General features: G+C 41.0%; 1 protein-coding gene and 1 pseudogene across 1 annotated transcript; both read right to left on the reverse strand.

The window, feature by feature from the left end:
- Positions 1-3,419: 3,419 nt before the first annotated feature.
- LOC131793946 (uncharacterized) lies at positions 3,420-18,379 on the reverse strand (annotated as a pseudogene).
- Positions 8,559-12,302, reverse strand: LOC136280015 (uncharacterized). Its single transcript, XM_066164602.1, has 2 exons — positions 11,223-12,302; positions 8,559-11,051 (listed from the first exon to the last, which is right to left on the reverse strand). Exons 1-2 carry the CDS (start codon positions 12,300-12,302, stop codon positions 8,559-8,561), a joined length of 3,573 nt encoding a protein of 1,190 aa, XP_066020699.1.
- Positions 18,380-22,500: the final 4,121 nt, after the last annotated feature.

The raw sequence follows: 22,500 nt of genomic DNA on the forward strand, positions 1-22,500 counted from the left end.
TGGAGCCAACACCTAATGGTGAAAATAAGGATATATTTTATTTAATTAACTTTGAGTATTGGCCGACACCAAAACTGTCAGTTAGCTAAGGAACAATCCACAGAAAAAATAACAGCTTTTTATGAAAATGCATATTGAATAAAATTAAATGAATGCTGTCGGTCGTTCTCGTAAAATGTCATGTTTAACCTTTGTATTTTCGCCGTTTTTTCTCAATGAGGCTGCGTGGTAGTGTTTGCTTTATTGCTGATTTTGACATGACATCTTTAAATCCAAAAATCCAAAAATAGAGAGCTTCGAAAATTTTTATTCTCGTCAGGCATAGTGGGGGTCTAATTTTGTACATGTTTTCAAATTTTCAGCTCAACACCGAGCTTGGTTTGGAAACTAGCGCAATTTGAAGTTCAGAGCTATGGTGGTTGCTTGACATACAGCTCCGCGTTGTTGAAAAATATAGACTTAGCTGTTGACTTTGAGGCTTTTTAGGAAATTAAGTGTTAGTATAAGTGCTTTTGTACATGTTTGTTGGTTCAGTTAAGATAATCAGTGGGCTGGATAGCCAAAGTAAATTCCAAATTTTTTGCTCTATTTTCCGGCCCCAATGTAGGTGAACCAAAGATGCACCCACCACAATTGCGACCCTATACTAGGCTCTGTAAATTTGCACAAAACATTTCGACGAATATCTTAAGTTTGGGAAAACAGAGAGACCTAAGAATTAGAAAGTTCTTCCTTAACCTATCTCCTAGAACATTGAAATTTCGTAACTAATCCACTGAAGATCTCTCTCTCTCTCTCTCGATGGGTGACAGCGAAAATGATCATTTGCTGAAAGATAAAAATCATCACAATAATAAGAAAACAAAAAAGACTTACCATACAGAACAGTTGAGTAGCACGCCGCGAGGAGAAGTAAACTCAAAATGCTCGTGAGACATAGCGAATCTGGCAAAAGGCAGCGAAGTGATCTAATCCAAGCAAAATTTGCTTTTTGGTGAAATAACCAAGACTAACTGATAGGTTAACGATGTTTATAACCTTGTGGACCTCAATGGGAAATGTGTATTTCCTGGACAGTTTGACATGCATTCATCAATAACAATTGATACTGATCTGGCAACAATCGATCCGCGAAATGACAGTTACCCAGGGTCAAGTTCCCTGTTCAAACAATCAAGTTTCCATTCTGCGTGTACGAGTGCGTGCGTGCGTGCGTGCGTGCGTGTGTGTGTGTGTCTGGAGAAGGGTAACTTGCCTGTTTCATGGAATTAAAGAACAATTAAAGACTGAAAAGATGTGGCAAACGATCCCAATATTGTTTGACTATCATACTAACTTCAGTTTCAGCTGTTTAGTTCTTAACTTACAGTGACACAACCAAACAATAGCAGTATACCAAATTTCTACCATAAAGCAAGTACATCAGTTCTCAAAACAATTTTTTACAGTACACTTTTTCAACAAAGCCCTTTCAACAACAGTAACATTTTCCACCCACCTATGTGAGCAAAATTGTTTTGGGAAGACAGATGATCCAGTGATTGATACAAAGTCTTGACGCCTAGCAGGTGAATCCTTAAATAACCAGTAGAGTGAGCTCAAGGTTTGTCCTACTTCCTAGTTGGTTTCCATACTTCCAGAACGGAAGGCATTGTGAATTATATGTAATCCACATGACCCGATGTTTAGCATCTTCTTTTTGGTTTCTTCCTCAATACTTGTGGAAAGCAGTTCATAGGTTTTCTAGTTCACATTCGGACCATCCATTGACATCTGCAGCAAACTTGGCTTACCAATAGCAGTGCAACAGTCCAAAAGCTTTTCATGTAAACAGTCTGCATCAGCATCACCCAGAAATTCTGAAGTATAAAACCGGCTGGACACCGGTAGTTAGATAACGGCGTAATATGTGACTAACACAGTCTATATACTGGAAGATTTTATGCCACTAACCCAGTCGGTGATTTAATTATAATAAATTAAAATATAATTAAATTATATTACTGGCGTAAAATGTTACATATATATATATATCACCGACTGGAAGAAATTATGCCGTTAGTTACTGGCGTAAAATCGTACATATAAACACAACCGACTCGAAGAAATTACGCCGTTAGTTACTGGCATAAAATCGTACAAATAAGCACAACTGACTGAAAGAAATTACGCTGGTAGTTACTGGCGTAAAATATTACCGACTAGTGTAAAATCTAACAGTATGGATTTATTACGGACTGGCCCTGCTTTTAATTATTCAGATTTCTTTGAGGAGTTGAAATATTCTTTAAACCTCTCCGGAAAGGTTGAATCGTTGTACATACGTTGATTGATAGATTTCTACACTGCTATAATTTAGCTACGTGATTGTCAATAGCAGAAACAAGGTCTTATACAGACTGATTTTCCGTTGCGTCGCCTAAAATAATGAGGCTGATCAACAATGACATTTGACGACATTTGACCTTACTCACTTTGGACGATTTTCTACTGATACAGCTGAAAGACACCGACAATTTCGTCGATTTTTCATGACACCTCATACATGACCTTGGACGTAATAAAGAAACGAAATTTTCCTTCTGGGTGGGCATTAAATGGAAGTAAAAAACTTAGCTAGGTTCGGCTTTTTCTGCTCCCGCCTCCAGCCCCCTGTTCTCCCGGGCACTCGCCTGTACCCCTCCACTAATGTGGCAAAATAATTTCAGGAGACCAAAAGATTTGATCCGGTAAACTGGCCGCACAAAAGCTGACAAGGGACAACGATTTACGCCTTTACTACGGAATAAAACTTCATACGTACATATACGACAAAAATGTTGAAGACGGAGTCATTTATTAAGATAGTTTATTTCATAACCAAACAGGTTGGTTCCTCAGTCCCCCCAACAAAAGCGGTATTATCCAATCACAATCAGTTGTACTATACTTCGTGCGAGCACATCCAGAAACCCATGACCTAGTAATGGCTTGCCATTCTATAGATTTTTGGACATGCGATAAGTTCAGTACAACCAATTATGCTGGGGGTATCATCCACAAACCAAGTGGACTCATTGTTGCCGAGATATACCTGTAAAGGTCTTAGTTACCTTTGAAGCACTGACTTGCTAGACACCCGGACCCTCTTAAGTATGAAAGAGAGTATTCCATAAGGTTAGTTTCAAATTTTATAGCAAGCGTTGTAAATTGCATTGTTAAAGCCTATTATTTAAGTGTAGTTTTTGGAGGTGGACTCATGTCACTTTCTTCAATGACCTCTGCCAGGCTACGTGCCTCTCACTATTTCTCAGGAGAGCGTAACGCCTGTATGGCAATTTCAGCCATTACGTTATGTAATTCCAAAGGTGTGACTTCGAGTCTTGTACTTTGGTAGAGCAACTGTTCATTAGATGTTTTAACGGTGTGGTTTGTCAGTTTTACTCGGCCAACAGACGGACATCTTTACTGTTCAAATCCTCGATCCAGTCTGACCAGCCTTCAATGACTCTTCCATTGCTGTCAATTCGATCGGCAAAATTAACCAAGTATCCTTCATGTTTTCTGTAGGCCACGATTTGTCCTTTACACCATCCCCAGTACTTTGTAACGTCACCTGATTTGTCCTTCTCATCATATTCCACTTCAATTAAACGGTTGATCAAGGCTCTTCCATTCGGTTTCCTTTTACTGCTTAGTATATGTCTGTGCTTATCCGGCGGACCTTCGTCACCACGTTTGCCTTCACTTGTGCGCTTTCGTTTGGCCTTCTGCTTTCCAGGTGATGATTTGTAGGATGTTGTGACGTTCTCTTTGCAAGCTGCTGTTTTCACAGGAGGAGGCGATCTTCCAGGTAAATGTTCTCCATCAAAGCATGAAGTATAATACCACCTTCCTGAAGTGACTGCCTGTTTAAAGACTCGACAGGATTGGTAGTACTAGGTCCTTGTTCCCAATCCTTGTCGTCCATTTCCTTAAAGGCCCTTGTAAACATTGTCAGGTGATTTACACGGCACCACCATTTACTCCAATGCTTTAGCCTTATCCAGTCTTTGTTGTGCACGGTGTCAAATTCCGAGAATAGGTCCTTGCCAACTAATTGCCTTGCTTCTTGTACTTGTCTGGAGCCAGAGAGCACGTCGAAAAGCAACAAAACATTTTCCTTCTCGTTCTTGTCTTCGATTTTGCTTGCTAGGGCTTTAAATATGCGAACTTCAGTATCATTCCTGCAAACTAGTTTTCAGACTCTGTTAACTGATCTCTGCCAGTGAACCGTGCATCCCCTGATCACTTTCAGGGAAAGGTCTTCACCCAGACACTGTTGAAGTCCTTTGTATTGTCCATCATCAAAGTCAACCAAGATAGATCTTAAATTCTTGCCATTCGCGAAGCGGGCATGATCAACCGTCACTTTTTGAAAAATCGTGGTGATGGATTTAGCGTAGGTCTCACTGTCTTGCCTACTACATAAAACTCTTGCTACGGCATTATACACGCACGTTTCGTCGTTAAAGGAAACAACATTTAGGAGGTATGGGAAGAAGTCATTACCAGTATAAGTAACGTCCATGAATAAATCCTCTGCTGTACTCAACAGTGCAGACTGAAATGGAGCCATTAAGAATGCATACTTTCTGCAAGGAGTAAAGAGGTACTCGCTCCCTTCCATCTGATATTGACCCATCATCTGATTGACTTTATCGCTGATATTCACGCTGCAATCACCATACAACTGGTTGCTTTCCACTTTTTTCCGAATTTTATCGAACTGGAGTACCTCGTCGAGTGGGCATATCTCTCTGTGAACAGACGTCCATTTGCCAAGGGCTATCTTCCTCTCTTTTCTAACACGATCGGCATTTGCTGCAGGCGAACTCACTTCGGCTGGGACGTAACCAATTCCAAGGCCCTTCATGATGTCTTTAGTCTTTTTGGAGCTGTCACCGGAAACCACTCTTTGGATGTCCTCTTTCACTTTGCTTGACATGTTGTGTGGAGCTGGTTTATTGTGATTGTGTCCAGTTCCCGGTACAACACCAACCCATCGCCTTCCATCGTCATTGCAAGGCCATATGTACACCATATGCGCAGTACATGCTCCAGATGAAAGCAGAGAATAATTTTCCCTGTGTCGTACGCAGCGATTTATCTTTTGTCTGTTAGAGACCACATAGTCACAGTCAGGGCCAGCACAAGTTTTCACGCCTTCACAAGGTCCCCGTCTCACGTTCAAAGATGTATTCTTACCTTCTATGATTATGTCGTGTTTTGTTGTTTGTGAGCCTCTTATTGATAATTGGTTGATAATTGGTTGGTCATAAAATGTGGCCGAGTGCTGGCTGCAAAAGGCAACTTGCGCCAATCTTCTACGTAGGCCAGTGGTTTCTGTGAGGACTGTGGGTCAGTCTCGAATCCGGGAAATTCATATTGATCTTTGTCTGTCAGCTTGAGCCATGTATCAGAATGCTTCAAAGCCTCCTTTAACTTTGGTAAGTGATGGTGTCCACGTCCACTCCTTTTCTTGTTAGTTATGGCGGCTTTCTCTTTTGTTTCCTCGTTCAAAGGATCGACCACAGGATCTAAAACAAGTACGTCGCGCGGACAGCGCAAAAATTCCTTACCTTTCTCGGAAACTTTGTATTCTCTCCACACCCTGTTAAACGAGTCGCATCTAGTTATGTTGAAGTTGATGTCTACATACTCTAGATTTACTGACTGTCGTAACACTCTTGACCACCAATCACTGGAACATTTCAGCCCCGCCAGCTGCGAACCAGCAGAATAGGAACGAGACTTTTCCATGACCATCTGCATTTCTGGTGTGGAGAATTTATCTCTATTACTTCCTCTTAACCATGCGATCAACTCTTCCTCTCTCACACCATTCTGATATTTTATTAGTTTTCCAAAGTCAATAATGGCCTGTATAAGAAGGGTGATCGCTTGCTTTGCGTTGAAGTCTCTTTTTCTTTTGATATCACAACTTGAACAACATGCATCTTTGCATTGCAGTTCCAACTCGCCCTCTCCAAACTCTCTGATTAACACATCTCTCAGGCATCTCCCAGAGTACATAGAGTATATCCATCGCCATGATTCAAGAAACTCATCTTTCATGCGTTTTTCTTCAGTCTTCGAGCAGCTTTGTGTCCAGAAATTCAATCGGTGATCATCTTTGGATTCGTTGACGAGGAGAAATCTATCAGCGTCATTACCACTTCGTCCTGCTCTGCCAAATTCCTGTACGATAACACTTAGGTTGCGCATACAACGGACTCGGAAAATGTTGTCCACGTGTGGACTGTGTTCCAACTTCATACGACTCAGTGGCAACCAGAACTTGAAAATCCTTTGCTCTGAAGTCAGAATCAGTCTTCCTCTTCTCATCGTGCGTCATTCCTTTTCCATAAAAGGGTCTAACATTGTCTTCTCCAATTATCGTCCTTAGTGATGACTGTTTCCTCGACCGAAGCGTTAACAGTATAAAATAGCCACGTTTCAAAGGACTTTCTGTTGTTTATTGATGAGTCTTTCGAAACCTATGATTACAAACAGTTTATCAGGTTATATGAACAAAGTTCAAAGAAAACGAACCACAGATTTTACATACCCGATGGCCTCAGATGTCGACTTCGGGAGGAAGTTTGCCGTACTAATGTTATTAACGGTGATTAACCTAATTAAGTAGCTATGACGTATCTAATTTTTGTCGCGGCCGAAACACTCCCCGCCTCCCGAAGGTATTGACCTAATTCTTAATTTACATTTCGTAAGTTAGTTTCATTTAATGTCCTTTGAATCTTCATCATCGTGGAAAGGAACCAGTACGATTAGACGCTGTACATGTCGCTCGATTGTTGAATATCCTCGACCCTTGTATATACCAACTTTTTCATTCGGTGCTGGATTCTTGTACTGAATTGTAACTTTTCTGATCTTGCCATCTTTTCCGGGGTTAGCTGCTATGACGTGTCCGAGCTTCCATTTCCCCCTTATCTGGTTACTGTCTTGAATTAACACGATATCGCCGACCATGACATCACGTTTACAAGTATGCCATTTCTGGCGTACGAGCAAGCTTGGGAAATAGTCTCGTGTCCATCTGCTCCAGAATGCGTCAACAACGTTTTGTATGAAGTAAAAGCGCTTTCTGGGGTCTGCGCTTTCATTAAATGGCCCGTTAGGAACCTTTGTTGAAGAACGTCCTAACAAGATGTCATTCGGGCAGAGATATGCTCCGTCTTCAGGTGAAGTTGGATGACGACCGATCGGCCTCTCGTTGACTAAATTAGATACTTCGTAAAGGACTGTCTGAAGTTCTGGAAATGTCATAACGCTCTGTCCGATCGCCGTAGTAATAGCTCGCTTTATCGATTTTATAAGGGCTTCTGATATTCCGTTCTGCCATGGTGCGTCCGCGGATGCGAATTCCCACTTTAATCCTTCGTTCACTCCAAATGTTTTGAGTTCTTTTAAGTTCCATTTCTTCGTCATATTCTGGAGTTCTTCACTAGCTGCTACCAACTGCGGACCGTTATCAGAGTATAGCTTTGCAGGATATCCTCTGAGAGATGTAAACCGTCTCAGCGCAAGTAGAAATGCCTCTGTACTGTAATCGTCTACCAAGTCAACATGAACTGCTCTTGTGCTCATACAGTTGAACAATACACCATAACACTTTCCGATTGTTCGCTTCTTTACCTGGTCTCTTATTTTAAATGGTCCGAAAAGGTCGATGGCTGTACTATGCCAGGGTGGTGAGGGCATAAGTCTCTCTTCTGGAAGCTGTCCCATGACCTGCTTGTTGAGGTTTTCGTCCAGTTTCTTGCAAGTGACGCAGTTGTATCTAATGGACTTTACTATGTTATGAATCTGAGGAATCCAGAATCGTAATCGAATTTTGCTTACGGTCGTTGACACGCCATGGTGACCTTTTCGATGTATATGTTCCGCATAAAGCTTGGAGAAACGATGCTCACGAGGAATGAGGATCACTTCTCTCTTATCGTAGCTCAGTGCACCCATTTGCCGGTCCGATGACAAACCACTATTACTCCATCTTCTCTGCGCTTTGGACACAAACGCTCATATTTAGATTTTTTGACGTCTGTAAGCATTTTTCTTTGCGCGTCAATGATCCAAAACCTTTCTGCTTTAGAAATATCGTCCGGCGTCAGGGTCTTTGTCGCATTCTTCAGACTAACTGGTTCTCTTGCATACATGGCTAATACACGTGCTGTTACTCTTAACAGTTTGTTGTAACTTGAATGTCTGTTTATATCAATTCTTCTCGCGAGCGAGTCCTGTTCTGCAGCAAGTGTTGTTAATGCCGTTTTCATTGGTAACTCTGGGTGATGGACTACTTTACTTATTGGCCATTCTGATTCTGGGAGTTGTAGAAATCTAGGTCCCTTTTGCCAGTCGCTTTCGCTTTTGATATCGCTTGGTTGCTTACCTCGTGTTATCCAATCGGCGATGTTTTTATCACTCTCGACCCAATACCAGTCTTGGGGATTGGTACCTTCCTGTATCTCTCCGATGCGAGTAGCGGCGAATGTTTTGTAGCCGTAAGATTCCTTTTAGATCATCCCGTGCACTATTTGAGAATCGACTATATGGTAGTATTTCGCAAACTTGTAGCGGGATTCTTTGTCCAGAAAGTTTTTAAGCCTTTTGCTTAAGACTGCCGCGCAAAGTTCAATTCGATCGATCGATAATTTCCTGTTTGGCGAGAGTCGGTTCTTTGACATGATCAGTCTGGTTTCAAATTTGTTGTCCGGTAATGTCCACCTGATGTAAGCACATGCTCCGTAAGCGTTGTCTGACCCGTCACTGAATATGATAAGAGTCGGCAGACCGAGTGCACCTGATGGTTTGAGGCATCTTGGAAATATAACTTGATCCATATTGCGCAGATCTTGGAAGAATTCCAGCCAGTTAATCCTTTGCTTCTCAGGGACAGGGTCGTCCCAGCCGAGTTTCTTTTCTGTTGCCCAAAGCTGGCGCATAAAAATCTTCGCTCTGACTGTAACGGGAGCTGCTAGACCAAGAGGGTCATACATGCGGTTTATCTGTGAGAGGATAATCCTCTTCGTTATTTCGCCAGTAGTTGGGTTTTCTTTGATGCGTCCTTTGGTTTTCGTCAGAGTTAAGTCTATTCCCACTTTAAACCGGAATTGATCCTTGTCTGTACTCCAAATGACGCCGAGTACTTTCTCTGTTGATGAATTTTGCTGGTTGGGTTCTAAAGCCATTTCGTTTGCTGTTTTGTCGTTCGAATAGAACCAACCCTTTATCTTGAATCCGCCCTTGACTAGGACTGCCTCAATCTCATTAGTTAGTTGCTTAGCTTGTGCGTCGCTATGTACACTGTCTACAATGTCATCCATGTACGAGTTGGATATTACGGTATTCGCGGCTTGTGGATAATTCTCTTTTGATAGTTCCGCTGTCTTTCTCATGGCTACGGTCGCTATGGTACCCGAGGGTTTGTCTCCAAATGAAACTCTTTGTATAACGTACGTATCCGGATCCCTGCTTGTGTTCATGTCGCGCCATAGAAAACGATGCATGTGTTGCTCTATGATCTTGGTCTTCACGGTGTGATACATCTTTTTCACATCTCCGATGAATCCAATTTCGTGTTCTCTGAATCGCACGAGGATTCCTACAAGATTATTTAACAGATCGGGACCCTTTGCCCAGTACTCGTTAAGGACGTGTCCCATATAGTTCGCGCTGCTGTTAAAGACGATTCTCACTGGAGTCGATTTCGAATCAGGCTTTAGAACATCGTGGTGGGAGATGTAGTGGATAGGGCCTCTATAAGTTTCGAGCTCTTGCTTGCTTAGTTTCCTAGCTACTCCTTGTTCTACCATGTCCTCAACTTGATTTTGATAAACTCTGCTATGTTCGGGATTTCGCAATAATCTTCGCTCGGTGCTTAAGAGTCTTCCAAAGGCAGCTCTTTTGTTATCTGGCAGGTCGTGTGGGTCGCGAATCCAGGGATATTCAGCGATCCAGCATTTTTCCTGTTCGTTAAATTCAAGGCCTTTCTCGATGAGATGGAGCTCCCTTTCTTCTTTCAGAGTGTAGTCACTGGTTCCAGGAGCGCATTTTCCGCATTTGCAGCCTCCGCAGCGCGGCGTGCAGCTAACACCTAATCTCTTGATATTGTAGAAGTCGTCAATTTTGACTGCTTTTAGGTGGTTTGCACATGCGTCGAATGCTGATTTGTGGTTCTTCTCCCGAATGGAAGGGTGTGTCCCACCTATACATCGTCCAAAACGATTCTTCAATAACATTAGGTGTTCGACATTTCTTTCTTTTACCGGGTGGAAGCCTGCGTAATCATACCCAATGAGGACGTCAACGGCGCCTTTCAGCTGAGTCACATCGCCCCTTTGTATCTTGAGAGTGTCAAGTGCCTTATCCATGTTAACACTTTGAATGTCGGTGGTAATTTTGTCTATTTCGCAAACTTCCACAAGCGTCGTTTCGCCCTTGAGGTCAATGAGCGGCAATTTGTATTTTCTGGAACTTATCTTCTCTTCCTTCCCTCCCACCTTCACGAGAGAGATTTCAAGTGGCGTTCCGCGCAGTCTTTCTTCCCGTGCTTTGTCACGGGTTATGAGGCTAATGGATGATGCGTTGTCCCACAAGATGTTTGCATGTCCTCTAGAAGTTTTTATTTGTTGCAACTGGAGGATGCAGGTCTCATTACTCCCATGGCTGCATGCACTGGATATTGCGGATGCGCTTGGAGTCTCTGTCTGATCTTCTTCATGTAATGTGGGATGATGTTTCTTCTTACATTCATTGACGCCGCAATCCTTTTTAGAGCGGCAATTGCGTGATCGGTGACCGGTTCTGAGGCAGGAAAAACACGCACCTTTTTCTTTCAATGTTGACAGTCTTTCGCTTACTGTTTTATCGAGGTATACTCTACAATCCTTGGTAAGATGATTCGAGTTTTCGTGAACGACGCACTTGCTGTAAGTTCTCTGGCTGCCGCTGTCATGTCTTTCATCCGCTGTGTCGTAATGGACAACTGCCTTCGTTATGGCTGGGCCCTACGCGCGAAGATCAGAATCGTCGTACTCGATAGCGCGTTTTTGCGTAAGTAAAAATTTGAGCAGGCTCGGAAACTTGTTGGTTTTATCCACAGTGCTGTCGTCAGAACTTAATAGTTTAGCCCATTCTTTGCGTACGTCTGGCGGGAGTTTTCTCTCTATGATGCTTACTGAGCTCGTTGTGGTTATTTCTGCTTCCAAGCCAAGTCTCTTAAGGTCACGATATCCGTCTTCTATGATTCCTACCAGCTCCATGAATCGCTTGTTTTCGCCTTCGCAGATGGATCTTACACGTCTTATATCATTAATTATCACGTCCGCGACTTTCGCTGGGTCCCCGTATTTTTCATCGAGTCGCTTCCACATCTCGTAAACGTCATCGTCGACGCTCTTTACGTGAGCTAAAGGTTCTTTTCCGAGACAGGAACGCAACGTGTAGGATAATGTATCTTCCGTAAGGTGCGGCATGACTTGTTTCTGGAAGTCTCTTTTGAAGGATGGATATTCTCTCAACTCTCCTTCAAATCGGGGCATTTTGATTTTCTCTAGTTGTAGGTGATTGCTCTTTTCTCCTTTGATCTGCGGCTGCAGTTCGCGTTCATGTTCGCATACGAGGTGTGGTTCGAGTTTAGTGTTCATCTCGTTATACATCGCTTGAGTAGCTTGGAGCCATTTAATTTCATTGGCTGCAGATTCTCGCGTAGATAAATCGAGTAGCGCGCTATTCGCTAGTTTCCATTCCGCGAAAGCTTCGTCAATCTGTTTCTGAAGTTTCTTCGCCGTAGACGGCTCTACTTTGTCCGTGCTGAGTGTGTGCGAAGCGCTTTGACAAGCTGTTTCAAATATGGCTCGCGCCGTTTCTCGTCTGATCATTGCTTGATCAAAGAATCGTTCCATTTGCTCACGTTCTTTGTTCGCCTTATCCCTTTGTTCCGTTTCTGCGCGCGCTCTCATTTGCACGTCCGCTATGTGGTTAATAAAGTTAATCTTAGCTTTTGTCGCTTCGGTGAACTCCTCCTGGACTTTGTTGATCCATATTTCAGCGGCTTCTAGTTCGGCGTCGTCTGATAAAAGCATCGCGTAGAGATCGTGCTTTGTTTTCAGGACGTTCCATGCTTCCAGGAATTGAGCGTAGTTGTTTTCCACGAGTTCGTGATTGCTGGCTGATGAGATGGACTTCAGGAGTTCGTTCCTTTTTCTGGTGAATCTTGATTTGGCGACGCGACGGACGTTCTTGGCTTCTTCTGCCATCGCGCTGATGAACGGGTTTCGAATGTTTCCTCGACCGAAGCGTTAACGGTATAAAATAGCCACGTTTCAAAGGACTTTCTGTTGTTTATTGATGAGTCTTTCGAAACCTATGATTACAAACAGTTTATCAGGTTATATGAACAAAGTTCAAAGAAAACGAACCACAGATTTTACATACCCGATGGCCTCAGATGTCGACTTCGGGAGGAAGTTTGCCGTACTAATGTTATTAACGGTGATTAACCTAATTAAGTAGCTATGACGTATCTAATTTTCGTCGCGGCCGAAATCAGTCAGAATCAGAATCAGAATCAGTCTTCCTCTTCTCATCGTGCGTCATTCCTTTTCCATAAAAGGGTCTAACATTGTCTTCAATTATCGTCCTTAGTGATGACGTCATCAACTTCATATCGTTTCGAAAATCCATGTACACTATTGCATATTCATCTTTTGTTATAGTTTTAATATCGGTTGCGCATGTGCACCAGACGTCAACTGCTGACTTAGCTTTTTCGTTCTTACCGGACCTCTGCTTTACTGGTGTAACAGGGCTTGATGTTCAACTTGATGTTGCTGCGGTCGATTGATCCCTTGATCAAAACAGGATTTCTTAAGTAGTCATTACACAGACTTTGTAACTGTTCCTGGCTCAGGGTGGCAGTTAATGTCATCACAGGTACTCCACTAAAGGTATCTTTGATATTCTCGAAGAAATCGTGACTTGATCGAAAATCAGAATTTCTATCAAACATTTTGTGTACTTCGTCCAAGACTATTAATTTGATATGATCCTTATTTTGCTCCAAATTTTACTGAACGCGATTGACGAAATGCTCTGGGGTCATGAAAACAACAGACGGGAAGGAGCGCTTGCTGTCTGCGGAAAATATTCTTTCGTGATTAAGGTGTGACTCAATTCCTGCTGCTCTTCCTAACGAAAACGCATCTATACCAAGGCTCTTTAGCCCTTCAATTTGTGAGTTTATAAGCGATATGGTAGGGCTTACGACGACAACGAACTTCTTACGATCGATGAGAGAAGGCAACTGAAAGCATAAACTCTTGCCACTGCCAGTCGGTTGCACCACTATTGTATCTCGTCCAAGACAAACGCTTTGAATAGCATGCAACTGGAAATTTTCGAATTTACTTAAGCCAAATCTGGTCAAACGCCCCCTCCAAACAATCCGGTCTTCTTCGATCACATCAGGAAGATCTTCGGGTAGTGTGTAGTTTAAACAACTTGTCCTTGCACAGTCCAATGGTTCAGATGCACGTGCGACTAATTCGTTTTGTTTGGTTTCGGTATTTACCTCTGAAACGTGGAAATTTTCTTCTCCTTCTGGGCTACTTTTAGAATTTTGCTCATCTGTTACGGACAAGTGAGGAGTGGCATTTGTCATCTTTATCTGGTCTTGTTTGAGGCCCTGGGATGGTTTATTTTTGCTGAAAATTTCTCCAGTGCTTTCAGAAGACGGAAGTAGCGATTCATTTCTTTCGAATTCCAAGCTGGCGTTTAAAAGTTCTTTATCATCCAAATCGCAAGCGCCAGTGCAAAGATCAGCTTCTTCGAGGAGGGTTAACGAATGCAGTTGCGTGGAATAGTTTGGAATCGATACTTCCATTCTCATAGAAATCCAATCAACCATATTATCTAAAACAGTGTCTATTTCATCAGCTTCACAATCGAATTGCACCAACAAACCACTTTGTGTGCCACCTGCCTCTTCTGGTACCTTATGAGTATCCACAATGACAAACGAGGAACGTATCACTCCCATAAGGATAGCTAATGGTGGACATAGGTAAATGGTGAACGCCTTCCCGTCACTGTTAGATGCCAGCTCCAGAGATATAAGAGCTCTTTTCAAATAATTCTTCTCCTGAAGTGACTGCGAGGACTGCTTCTCTAAAAGTTCTGTCGTGTTATAGCTAGTACATATGACATGGTTTAGGGTCATCACGGCGAGTGCTTCGTCAACAGCGGCAAATTCACTGATTGATCAGGAAGGATTGATGTGCCTGGGGAGCGTCCTTATTGTTTCGCTGGAAACATGTTCAATGATGAAATGCTTGTCCTGCCCACATAATTCCGAACATTTCAAGAGATCATCTGCAATTTTAGAACAAAGGAAAACACACGAGTTGCTTCCGTCGTTTACATAGAGGTTCTCTGTTAAGTCTTGATTTAGGTCTGACGGGATTGCAGTTCCTTTGGATGCAAAACTGCTTACAACTTCGTCTATGACTTCAATTGCCATTCCTTGGTGGGTATTCAAGGAGGTGAACAGCACGTTTGGATTCTTCGACTTCCATTCTTGGTAGTGAATGCAGCTGTTTTCCCCTAATTCCTGCTGTTGGAGTGATGAAATCTTCAAATCCACTTCAACACTTGTCGGTCTCTTCGAGGGATCCTGTTGCCAACATTCTTGGAGAAGTGACATCCACTTTGTTGCGTTTTCAGACTCTACCCCACTCAGATCTTCTAAAGTTACAGTGGGTCTTTCTCCTCTGCGCACAAAGTCGTAAATAATGGAAGAATTTGCTACTTCTCCCTCCCAAGGAGTTGATCGGTTTGGCAAGCTAAAATCAGTCATAACCATTGCGAAGCTGTAGATATCACTGGCGTAAGATGGTCTAGAAGCCCTCTCAAGAAGTTCCGGAGCGGTGTACACAGCTGTGCACATAACCGAGTCAGCGTTAGATGCAGATGGCATGACGGAAACTGAAAATTGTGCAAAATCGAAGAGAGCAGTACCAAAGTCACCAAGTTTAACAAGGTAACTATCTTGACCATTGTCACCGATGAATACATTTGCAGCTTTCAGATCACAATGAACGATCCTATTTTCATGCAGGTATGACAAACCACTCGCTACTCCCCGCATAATTTGTAAGCGTGTTGACCAGGAAATGGGCTTTACATCCTGTAGATCCAACAACTCTCTGGCGTTGTGAATCTCATATAATTCTCCGTCTATTTCAATTCCCTTTTCGAGCAACTCTGTTACTAGCAGCGAGCGAGTGAAGTCGACCCCGAAATGCGCAAGTATGTTAGGATGGCGCAGTCTTTTCAGACACTCTATCTCCTTCTTCATTCTCAACTTCTGTTTTACCGAGAATGAGACCATGAACTCCTGGCATGCCACCTCTACTACTTCATTTCCCAATGAATGGTACTTACCTTTATATACCCGAGATGTGGCGCCCATGCCAATCGCCTTCGTAGACAATTCCACTGCCTCAGGATTCACGATTGGTTCTTCTGAACCTGCACGCAACTTTTCCTTGGTTTCGCGTTCGCCAAAGTTTTCCCCTGAAGATTTTGGGAGAATGTAATATCGTTAGTAGAAGGAATAGCCATTAGCCATTGTGGCTACGCCCTTTACATTAGCGCACCCTCTGGAATCCACTGTTTGATAATATTAGTCATTTTTCTCTCGGTTGGTGAGCAAGCGGTATTCTACAAATCCTTACGTCTAGCTGGAATTCGATGAGTAAAAGTTGCGATAGATACCGCAGAGTAACATCTGTTTTTAATATTATGTACTCGCTCAAGAACTGTTCAGTTTATCGAGGATCTTGCCACAATTACAACCCAAAATCAACTTTGTCCTCTCAGCAAGCATTTAGTTCAGTTTTATAGAAAAATAATCATTTTATTCACCGCATAGATCGGTCCGTATTAGGAAACACTGTGCACTACGTCTTGAGTTCCAATATGGACCTCCCGGCTGATGAATACAATATATATCTGAAATTATTTGGCACAACAGTTATCCATACTTGAAACAACTCTGGAATCTAATTCCTTAAAAAACGCGATCAACTCCCCGAGATGTGTTGCTGACACTATAGATGGCGATTCTTTTAGAGCACGTGTAGTGGTGGATTTCTGCGTGGCAAAGTAATAGGTTAGCAAAATTTTGCTGTTTTTTTTTTTTTTTTTTTTTTTGAATTTAACTTTCTGGTTCAGGATCATGCTTGTTTTTCTTGGTATAAGCTTGTTGCGCATCATGCATAACATATTGATTTAAAGTATTTTGCCGATGTTAAGAATGATAACTTCGCAGGGATGAAAAATATTGGGCTGTCTTTCCTTAACTAGATGCACATGGCAATCGGGAGACAAAATGATGCAGGTGGACCTATAATAGTAATTAGCAACATCAAGCTTAGAAGTTCTCTTATTGTAAAAGAGGTGATTGTACATCATTTTACTTCTATACTATTATTAGCGTGATAATGACCTTAATTTTCCTCCAATTGCACCAAGGGTTCCATAGGCCAAACGCAAGCTCCCCTCTCCTTTTTTTGCTTGCTTTTGTGGGCTTCTTCCTCCGTGGAGTGGATTCCAAAAATGGTTCAAACCGGTGAGGTTTCAACCAGTTTAAACTACACCCGTCAGATCGTTTCTCCCTGTAGAAATGTAAAAGATAGTATTCAAGTCCCCATTGTTCGGCTTTTCAATGCAATGGATTGCTTCTCACCGCAAAGCAACCAAGTCCAAGGTGGTCCTTTCCGTTCGATAACATACGACACTTCCATTGGCTTGTAGCCAAGGTGACGTAATAAGTTAAACAAAGTATTTGCAGTACCTCTGGTTGAATGTAGCTTTCCTGGTTTTCATAAAGTCAATCTTTAAATGGATCCCTGCGAACTAGCATACCTCCTACAGAAAAATGACAGAAGGCATAGCATCTTAACAGGACAACTGATATCGATATACATCGAATAACACCACTCTACAAAGATTTGCATTTGCACTACGGAATAGAAATAACTGACTCTACGAATACATTGTCATCATTACTAGGTCTTCAATGAGGCGTGTGCCAAATGCACACCTTCAATGTTCCTCGCTCCAGGTTTGAGAATCAATAGTGGAATTTAATTTTAAGGGGTCTACAAAAAGAGGTCCTCAAGATCGCTTAAGATTTGAAAGCGGATGTAGACCTTGGTGAAGTTCTATTGTATTTTGAAAGTAAAGCTAGATCTTACCGGCCTCTCTCTGTTCAAGTATGTAAGCTGTGCTCCCCTGAAAGTCATCATTTTAACCACAGCGAACCATTTCTGGGATGTAGACTGTCAATGAAAGTCAAAATTACCGTGCATTTATTTTCAATATCTTCGGATAGAATCTGACTATGTTACTCTTACCTTGAGTTTAACGATCTTCGAGGAAATGACTTGCCCGTATCCTTAAGAAGATAGAAGAAAATAGTTAATGTTAGGCCAAAACTAGGAAACAAAAAACTCAACAAGAAAATACAAGGAGGATTACCAGCAAAGTAAAGAAAAAAGGTGCTTACTTGTGAAATGCTCCATTAGAGCACTCTCGAGCTCATCGACCCGCCATTCCTCCCACAAGCTCGGAAAAGTTACAAATAAGCATCTCCCATGCACCATCCCAGTTTCCAAAACAGTTTTCATAATATCAGCAACTTCTATCCCTGAGAAACACACAAGACTGGGCAAATATCAATAACACAAAATTACGTCACAGGGGAACCCCATTAACAGGGCCAAAAAACAAAACTGTTAAAATGACCGTATTCATTAAGGGATAAAGGGTAATTGCAAGACCGTTGCTAAGAAAATCTTAAATCCCCTTAAGGCTATAAAGACAACTGAAGTACACACTTCCTGAACAACTTATCTAATAAACAACTGTCAGTGTTAAGTAACTGAAAGAATACTTAAAACTCCACCCAGTACATATAGCACTTTAGCTAGCAATGGAGAGTCGTTTTCTTTATGACTGTATAACTGTTCCCGTGCTTTGAAATTCTAAAGTAAATTCGGTTCTTTTGAACACTGCATTAGTGAGGCAAACGGACAATGGCGCTTTGTCTCGATATATTGATATGGCAGGCACATGTAAACTCCACGTTATTGTGGGGTTCAAATCCCGTGGGGCTTGAAATTTTTTTGCAGGCCTTCTTTCAAATACTAATGCAGTAGTGTTCATAGCTGCGAGGACCGATTCTATATCCGTTTCTTCGCACATACATAATTTTCCTATATTTACATCCATTATTCTCCTCAATATTGTTTTTCATTTTATTCTTCTTCATTCTTAGGTCTGAAGGCAGCAGAGAATAGAGCTGCCTTAAAGATTTCTTATACAATAAACACAGGTCCAATGAAAAATTTTATCAAACAAAAGACGTTTCACACTTTGCCGAAAGTCACAATAGGGTGAACTTAAGAGTAGTTCACATCCTGACGGTCAAATGTCAAACAACATTTGGCCGAACGTCATCTAAAGGTCATCTAAAGCACAAAAAAAATTAAATGTGAGTCAAAAAGGGCGCTTGCTAGTTTCATGATAATTTTCTGGTCGGTAGTAGTTAGTTAGTTGCCGTTTTTGCTGGTGGTTAGTTAGTTTTTATCACCTTTTGTCACTAGTCAGTTAATCTAAACCCACAGTTTACAATTTCTCAGCCTTCGCACGCATGAGAATGGACTGTGGCAATATTCAACATTTTAGCGAGCACTTATGCCTTACATCTTCTCTGAGTCTTTGTATAAGACGTTACCCTTCCGAAATTCGACAAACAGAGCGCAACACGCAAATTCGTAAAAGTTAGCACCATCACACTTTTTAAAGCGATCTTGTGGTATTGACCAGAAACAAAGACCTTTGTTAAACCACTCCCCTCCACATGCAAGACTATCCGATAACATAGGTTTTTAGAAATGAGCAACCTCAAAACTATTTGTGCATATACAAGTACTTCCAAGAAAAAAATTATCCTTTTTGTGAAAATTCCTCTCGCCTAAGATGTTATTTCAAGTGGTTTTAAGCAATTGTTTCTCTAGATTTGTTCATTTGCGGCACACACAGCGTTTAATCAATGCACTTAATGAAGTCAAACGGGTCACTACGACAATTGCGCTTTATTAAAATATTTAACAGTTTACGATTTCACAGCCTTCGCATGTAGGAAAATGGACAGTGGCAATATTTAACCGGCTTTTCCTTTTGTCGGACACGTATGCCTTACATCTTCCTTGACTCTTTATAGGACGTGACGATCTCTTTACGAAACGTATATTCGAAAAACAAAGGAAAATTTGCGGTAGATCTCGACATTCAGAAAATCATACTTCTTAAGTCGATATTTTGATAATTTTTGACGGAAACAAAGCCTTTTGATACACCATTCCCTATGACAGGCGTCTTTATAAATAACCAGCACTGGAAAAATCATCAAGTTTCCATGCATGTATTATTTATGGTTTTTTGGTGGTTTTGCTGTGGTTTTTAACAAAATACCATGTGTGGAAAAAGTACTCTTTTTCCACACATGGTTTTTGCACAAATCCACTGATGGTTTCTAAACTTTCCAAATGTGGAAATTATGCATACACAACATTGGGATTTATCATGGTAATTGGAATTCCCAAGAAAGGAAATCGCAATGTCCAAGATTACTTATCCCACTATGGAAAATGAAATACCATGGCAGGTTTTTCTATGGTCAAGCCCACAGATGGATAACATTTACCACACTTGGAAATTGGTTTTGTAGGGAAGCATGTAAATCACAATTTCTATGGAAGGAAATCTAGATTTCCAATGTAAAGGACCACAGTGGTCACTTTAATTACCATGGCAGGTTTTTTGTAATGAGGCGAGTAGTGATTGAAATGTACTAAGTGGTGTATTTTAAAGTAAAAGTCACAACAAAGAAGCATTTAAGTAATGAAATTTATAATTTCGTATATGCAACAATGTACTGTAACTGTAAAGTACAAAAAAAAAAAAATACCAAGTACATTGAAAACCAATCTGGTAGTTAAAAGATTGCGACTGAGGAACTGACCCAGCCTGTACAAGAAACCTTTTCCTTTTTAAGATGATCTCTGACCCCAGGCCAACTTCCAGATGAGCAATGTTTAAGATTAAGAGCACACACAATTGCCCAGATAATGGAGTTCTTTACTAGCTTTTTTAGTTGTTTCAACTGCCAAAATATCTTGAAGATCTCTAAACAATTGCAACTGACAGGGTTTCAATGCATTATCACAGGATGCCTGTGTGACTTTCAAAGTGAAAAACATCCATTACTTCAACATTAAACGGTATGTTGGATAAAAGGCAATTATGTAGCTCTGATTTATATATAAGCTCAACAATTTTTACAAAATATGATCAACAGAAAACATCAACATTACTTGTCCGTGTACATGAAAGGAGTCCATAAATTTACAGATAATTTTTTTTGGCCACTTTTAACTGATCTCTCCTTTGTCCACTTCCACATAACCATGTTCCAGGAGAGCATTTGCTGTTGCCGTTATATAGGTCTTTTTGTTTTTTCCTTTTAGGAAGTTTAACATAACATTCTTGAGATTTTTTAATTCCTTGGATCTTTGTCACAGATGGCTTGACCAATGAAACCATACTAGTATCGCACAGTCACATGATGCCTGTACATGTGTGACCAGTTCTGTAGTCAGGCTCAACAATTCTTACAAAATTTGATCCATAGTAATTTAACATCAACATGTGTCAGTTCTGCAGTCACTGGCTCAATTATTCTTACAAAATATGAACCATAGTAAACATCCACATAATTTGCACATGTCCATGTACATGAAAGGAGCTAGCGCTGTCTATACATTTAGAGATCAATCTTTTTGGCCACTTTCAACTGGTCTCTCCTGAGGTTGGTAAGGTCTCCCTCTTTATCCACTTCAACATACCCATGTTCCAGGAGAGCATTCGCTGTTGCCCTTATATAAGTGTTTTTATCTTTGCCTCTTAGGAGGCTCAGCCTAAACAATTTTTTGAGCTTTTCTAGTTCCTTGGATCTTTGGACATGCATCACAGATGGCTTGTCCAAGGCAACTAAAATAATGCAGTCGCACGATGCCTGTGTCAGTTCTGTCGTGGAAATAAAATGAAAAGATAAATTAGATTAGATACTGGCATAAAACAATCACAACAGAATACATTTCTATAACTAAACTGAATGCGGCACCCCCTTTATATACTAAATTTATAAGTTTACAAAGAACTTTTGCACCAGTTCTAAAGTACTCCCACTCTCCTGCATGCAGGGAAGAAAAAACATTCAGAAAACTTACAAACCATATTGGCAAACAGTACACAATTGGCCAAATGCAACATTTGTCATAAAAAAAATGATGTCATACATTGAATTCGGGGTACATGGATCAGTCATAACCTAGTTTGCTTTTCATGAATTACTAGGAAATTTTTTAAGAAAGTGTTTTGCTCTCAGATTCTCGTACAAACACAGTAAATTTGAGGCTGACTGATCTACCTACCCATAATTCAACACGTCACAGTTGCCATCATGAATTGAAGTCAAGAGCACTGCATTTACCCAGACAAATATTATGAAGTGTACGTGTACTTACTTGGGTTAAAATACGCCACATATTCTTTCCTCTTTTTGTCGTAGATACTGGGGGGAGGTGATCCATTACTACTGCTTGATTCACTTGCACTAATTGTACCTGCTGTGTCTGCACTTTCACTTTCACTTTCACTTTCACAAATCTTTGCAACTTTCTGCGCCCTTCTTCGTTCTCTCATATGTGTAAGGACCATTTCTTTAATAGCTTTTTGGCCAAGGCCATACTTCTTAAAAGTGAATTGCTCGTCATTTCCCAGACGTTCAATAAATTTCAACAGATTTGAAGATTCGGAGGTAGTTTTCCCAAATGATGGGGTTTCTTGGTCTTCTGGCCATTGTTTAGACACCTCCATCATTATCATCTTCTTCCTAAAAGATATGAAGAAATGCCACTGGTGACTTCTCAACACGTATTTGAGTAGTGTGTATGTTCTGTTTCAATTTTATCCTTGGTTCAATTTTCATTTTCCTTTGTTTTAAACTCATTGTCATATCATTATCATACTGTACATCACAATGCCAAAGCAAAGGAAAGGAAAATAACCAAGAATAAAATTGAACAGCAATATTTACACTTGGGGTATTCCAGCTTAATATTACAACTGTACTTTCAAGTGTTCAAACAGACTATCACAGCTGACATGTATTTTAATTCGTAAAATTGTCCTTCAGGATGTCTTTTTGTAATAAAAGAAAACTTCAGGAAATAATTATTTGTCAAAATTTACTGTGCACATGGTTTATTTTTTGTCTCGTGCGTTTGAATTAAATGCCGTAAAAAAGCCAGGTTTTTAGGGGGTAGG

Source organism: Pocillopora verrucosa, chromosome 3, assembly GCF_036669915.1.
Source record: "Pocillopora verrucosa isolate sample1 chromosome 3, ASM3666991v2, whole genome shotgun sequence".
In the NCBI taxonomy this organism is placed as follows: Eukaryota; Metazoa; Cnidaria; class Anthozoa; order Scleractinia; family Pocilloporidae; genus Pocillopora; species Pocillopora verrucosa.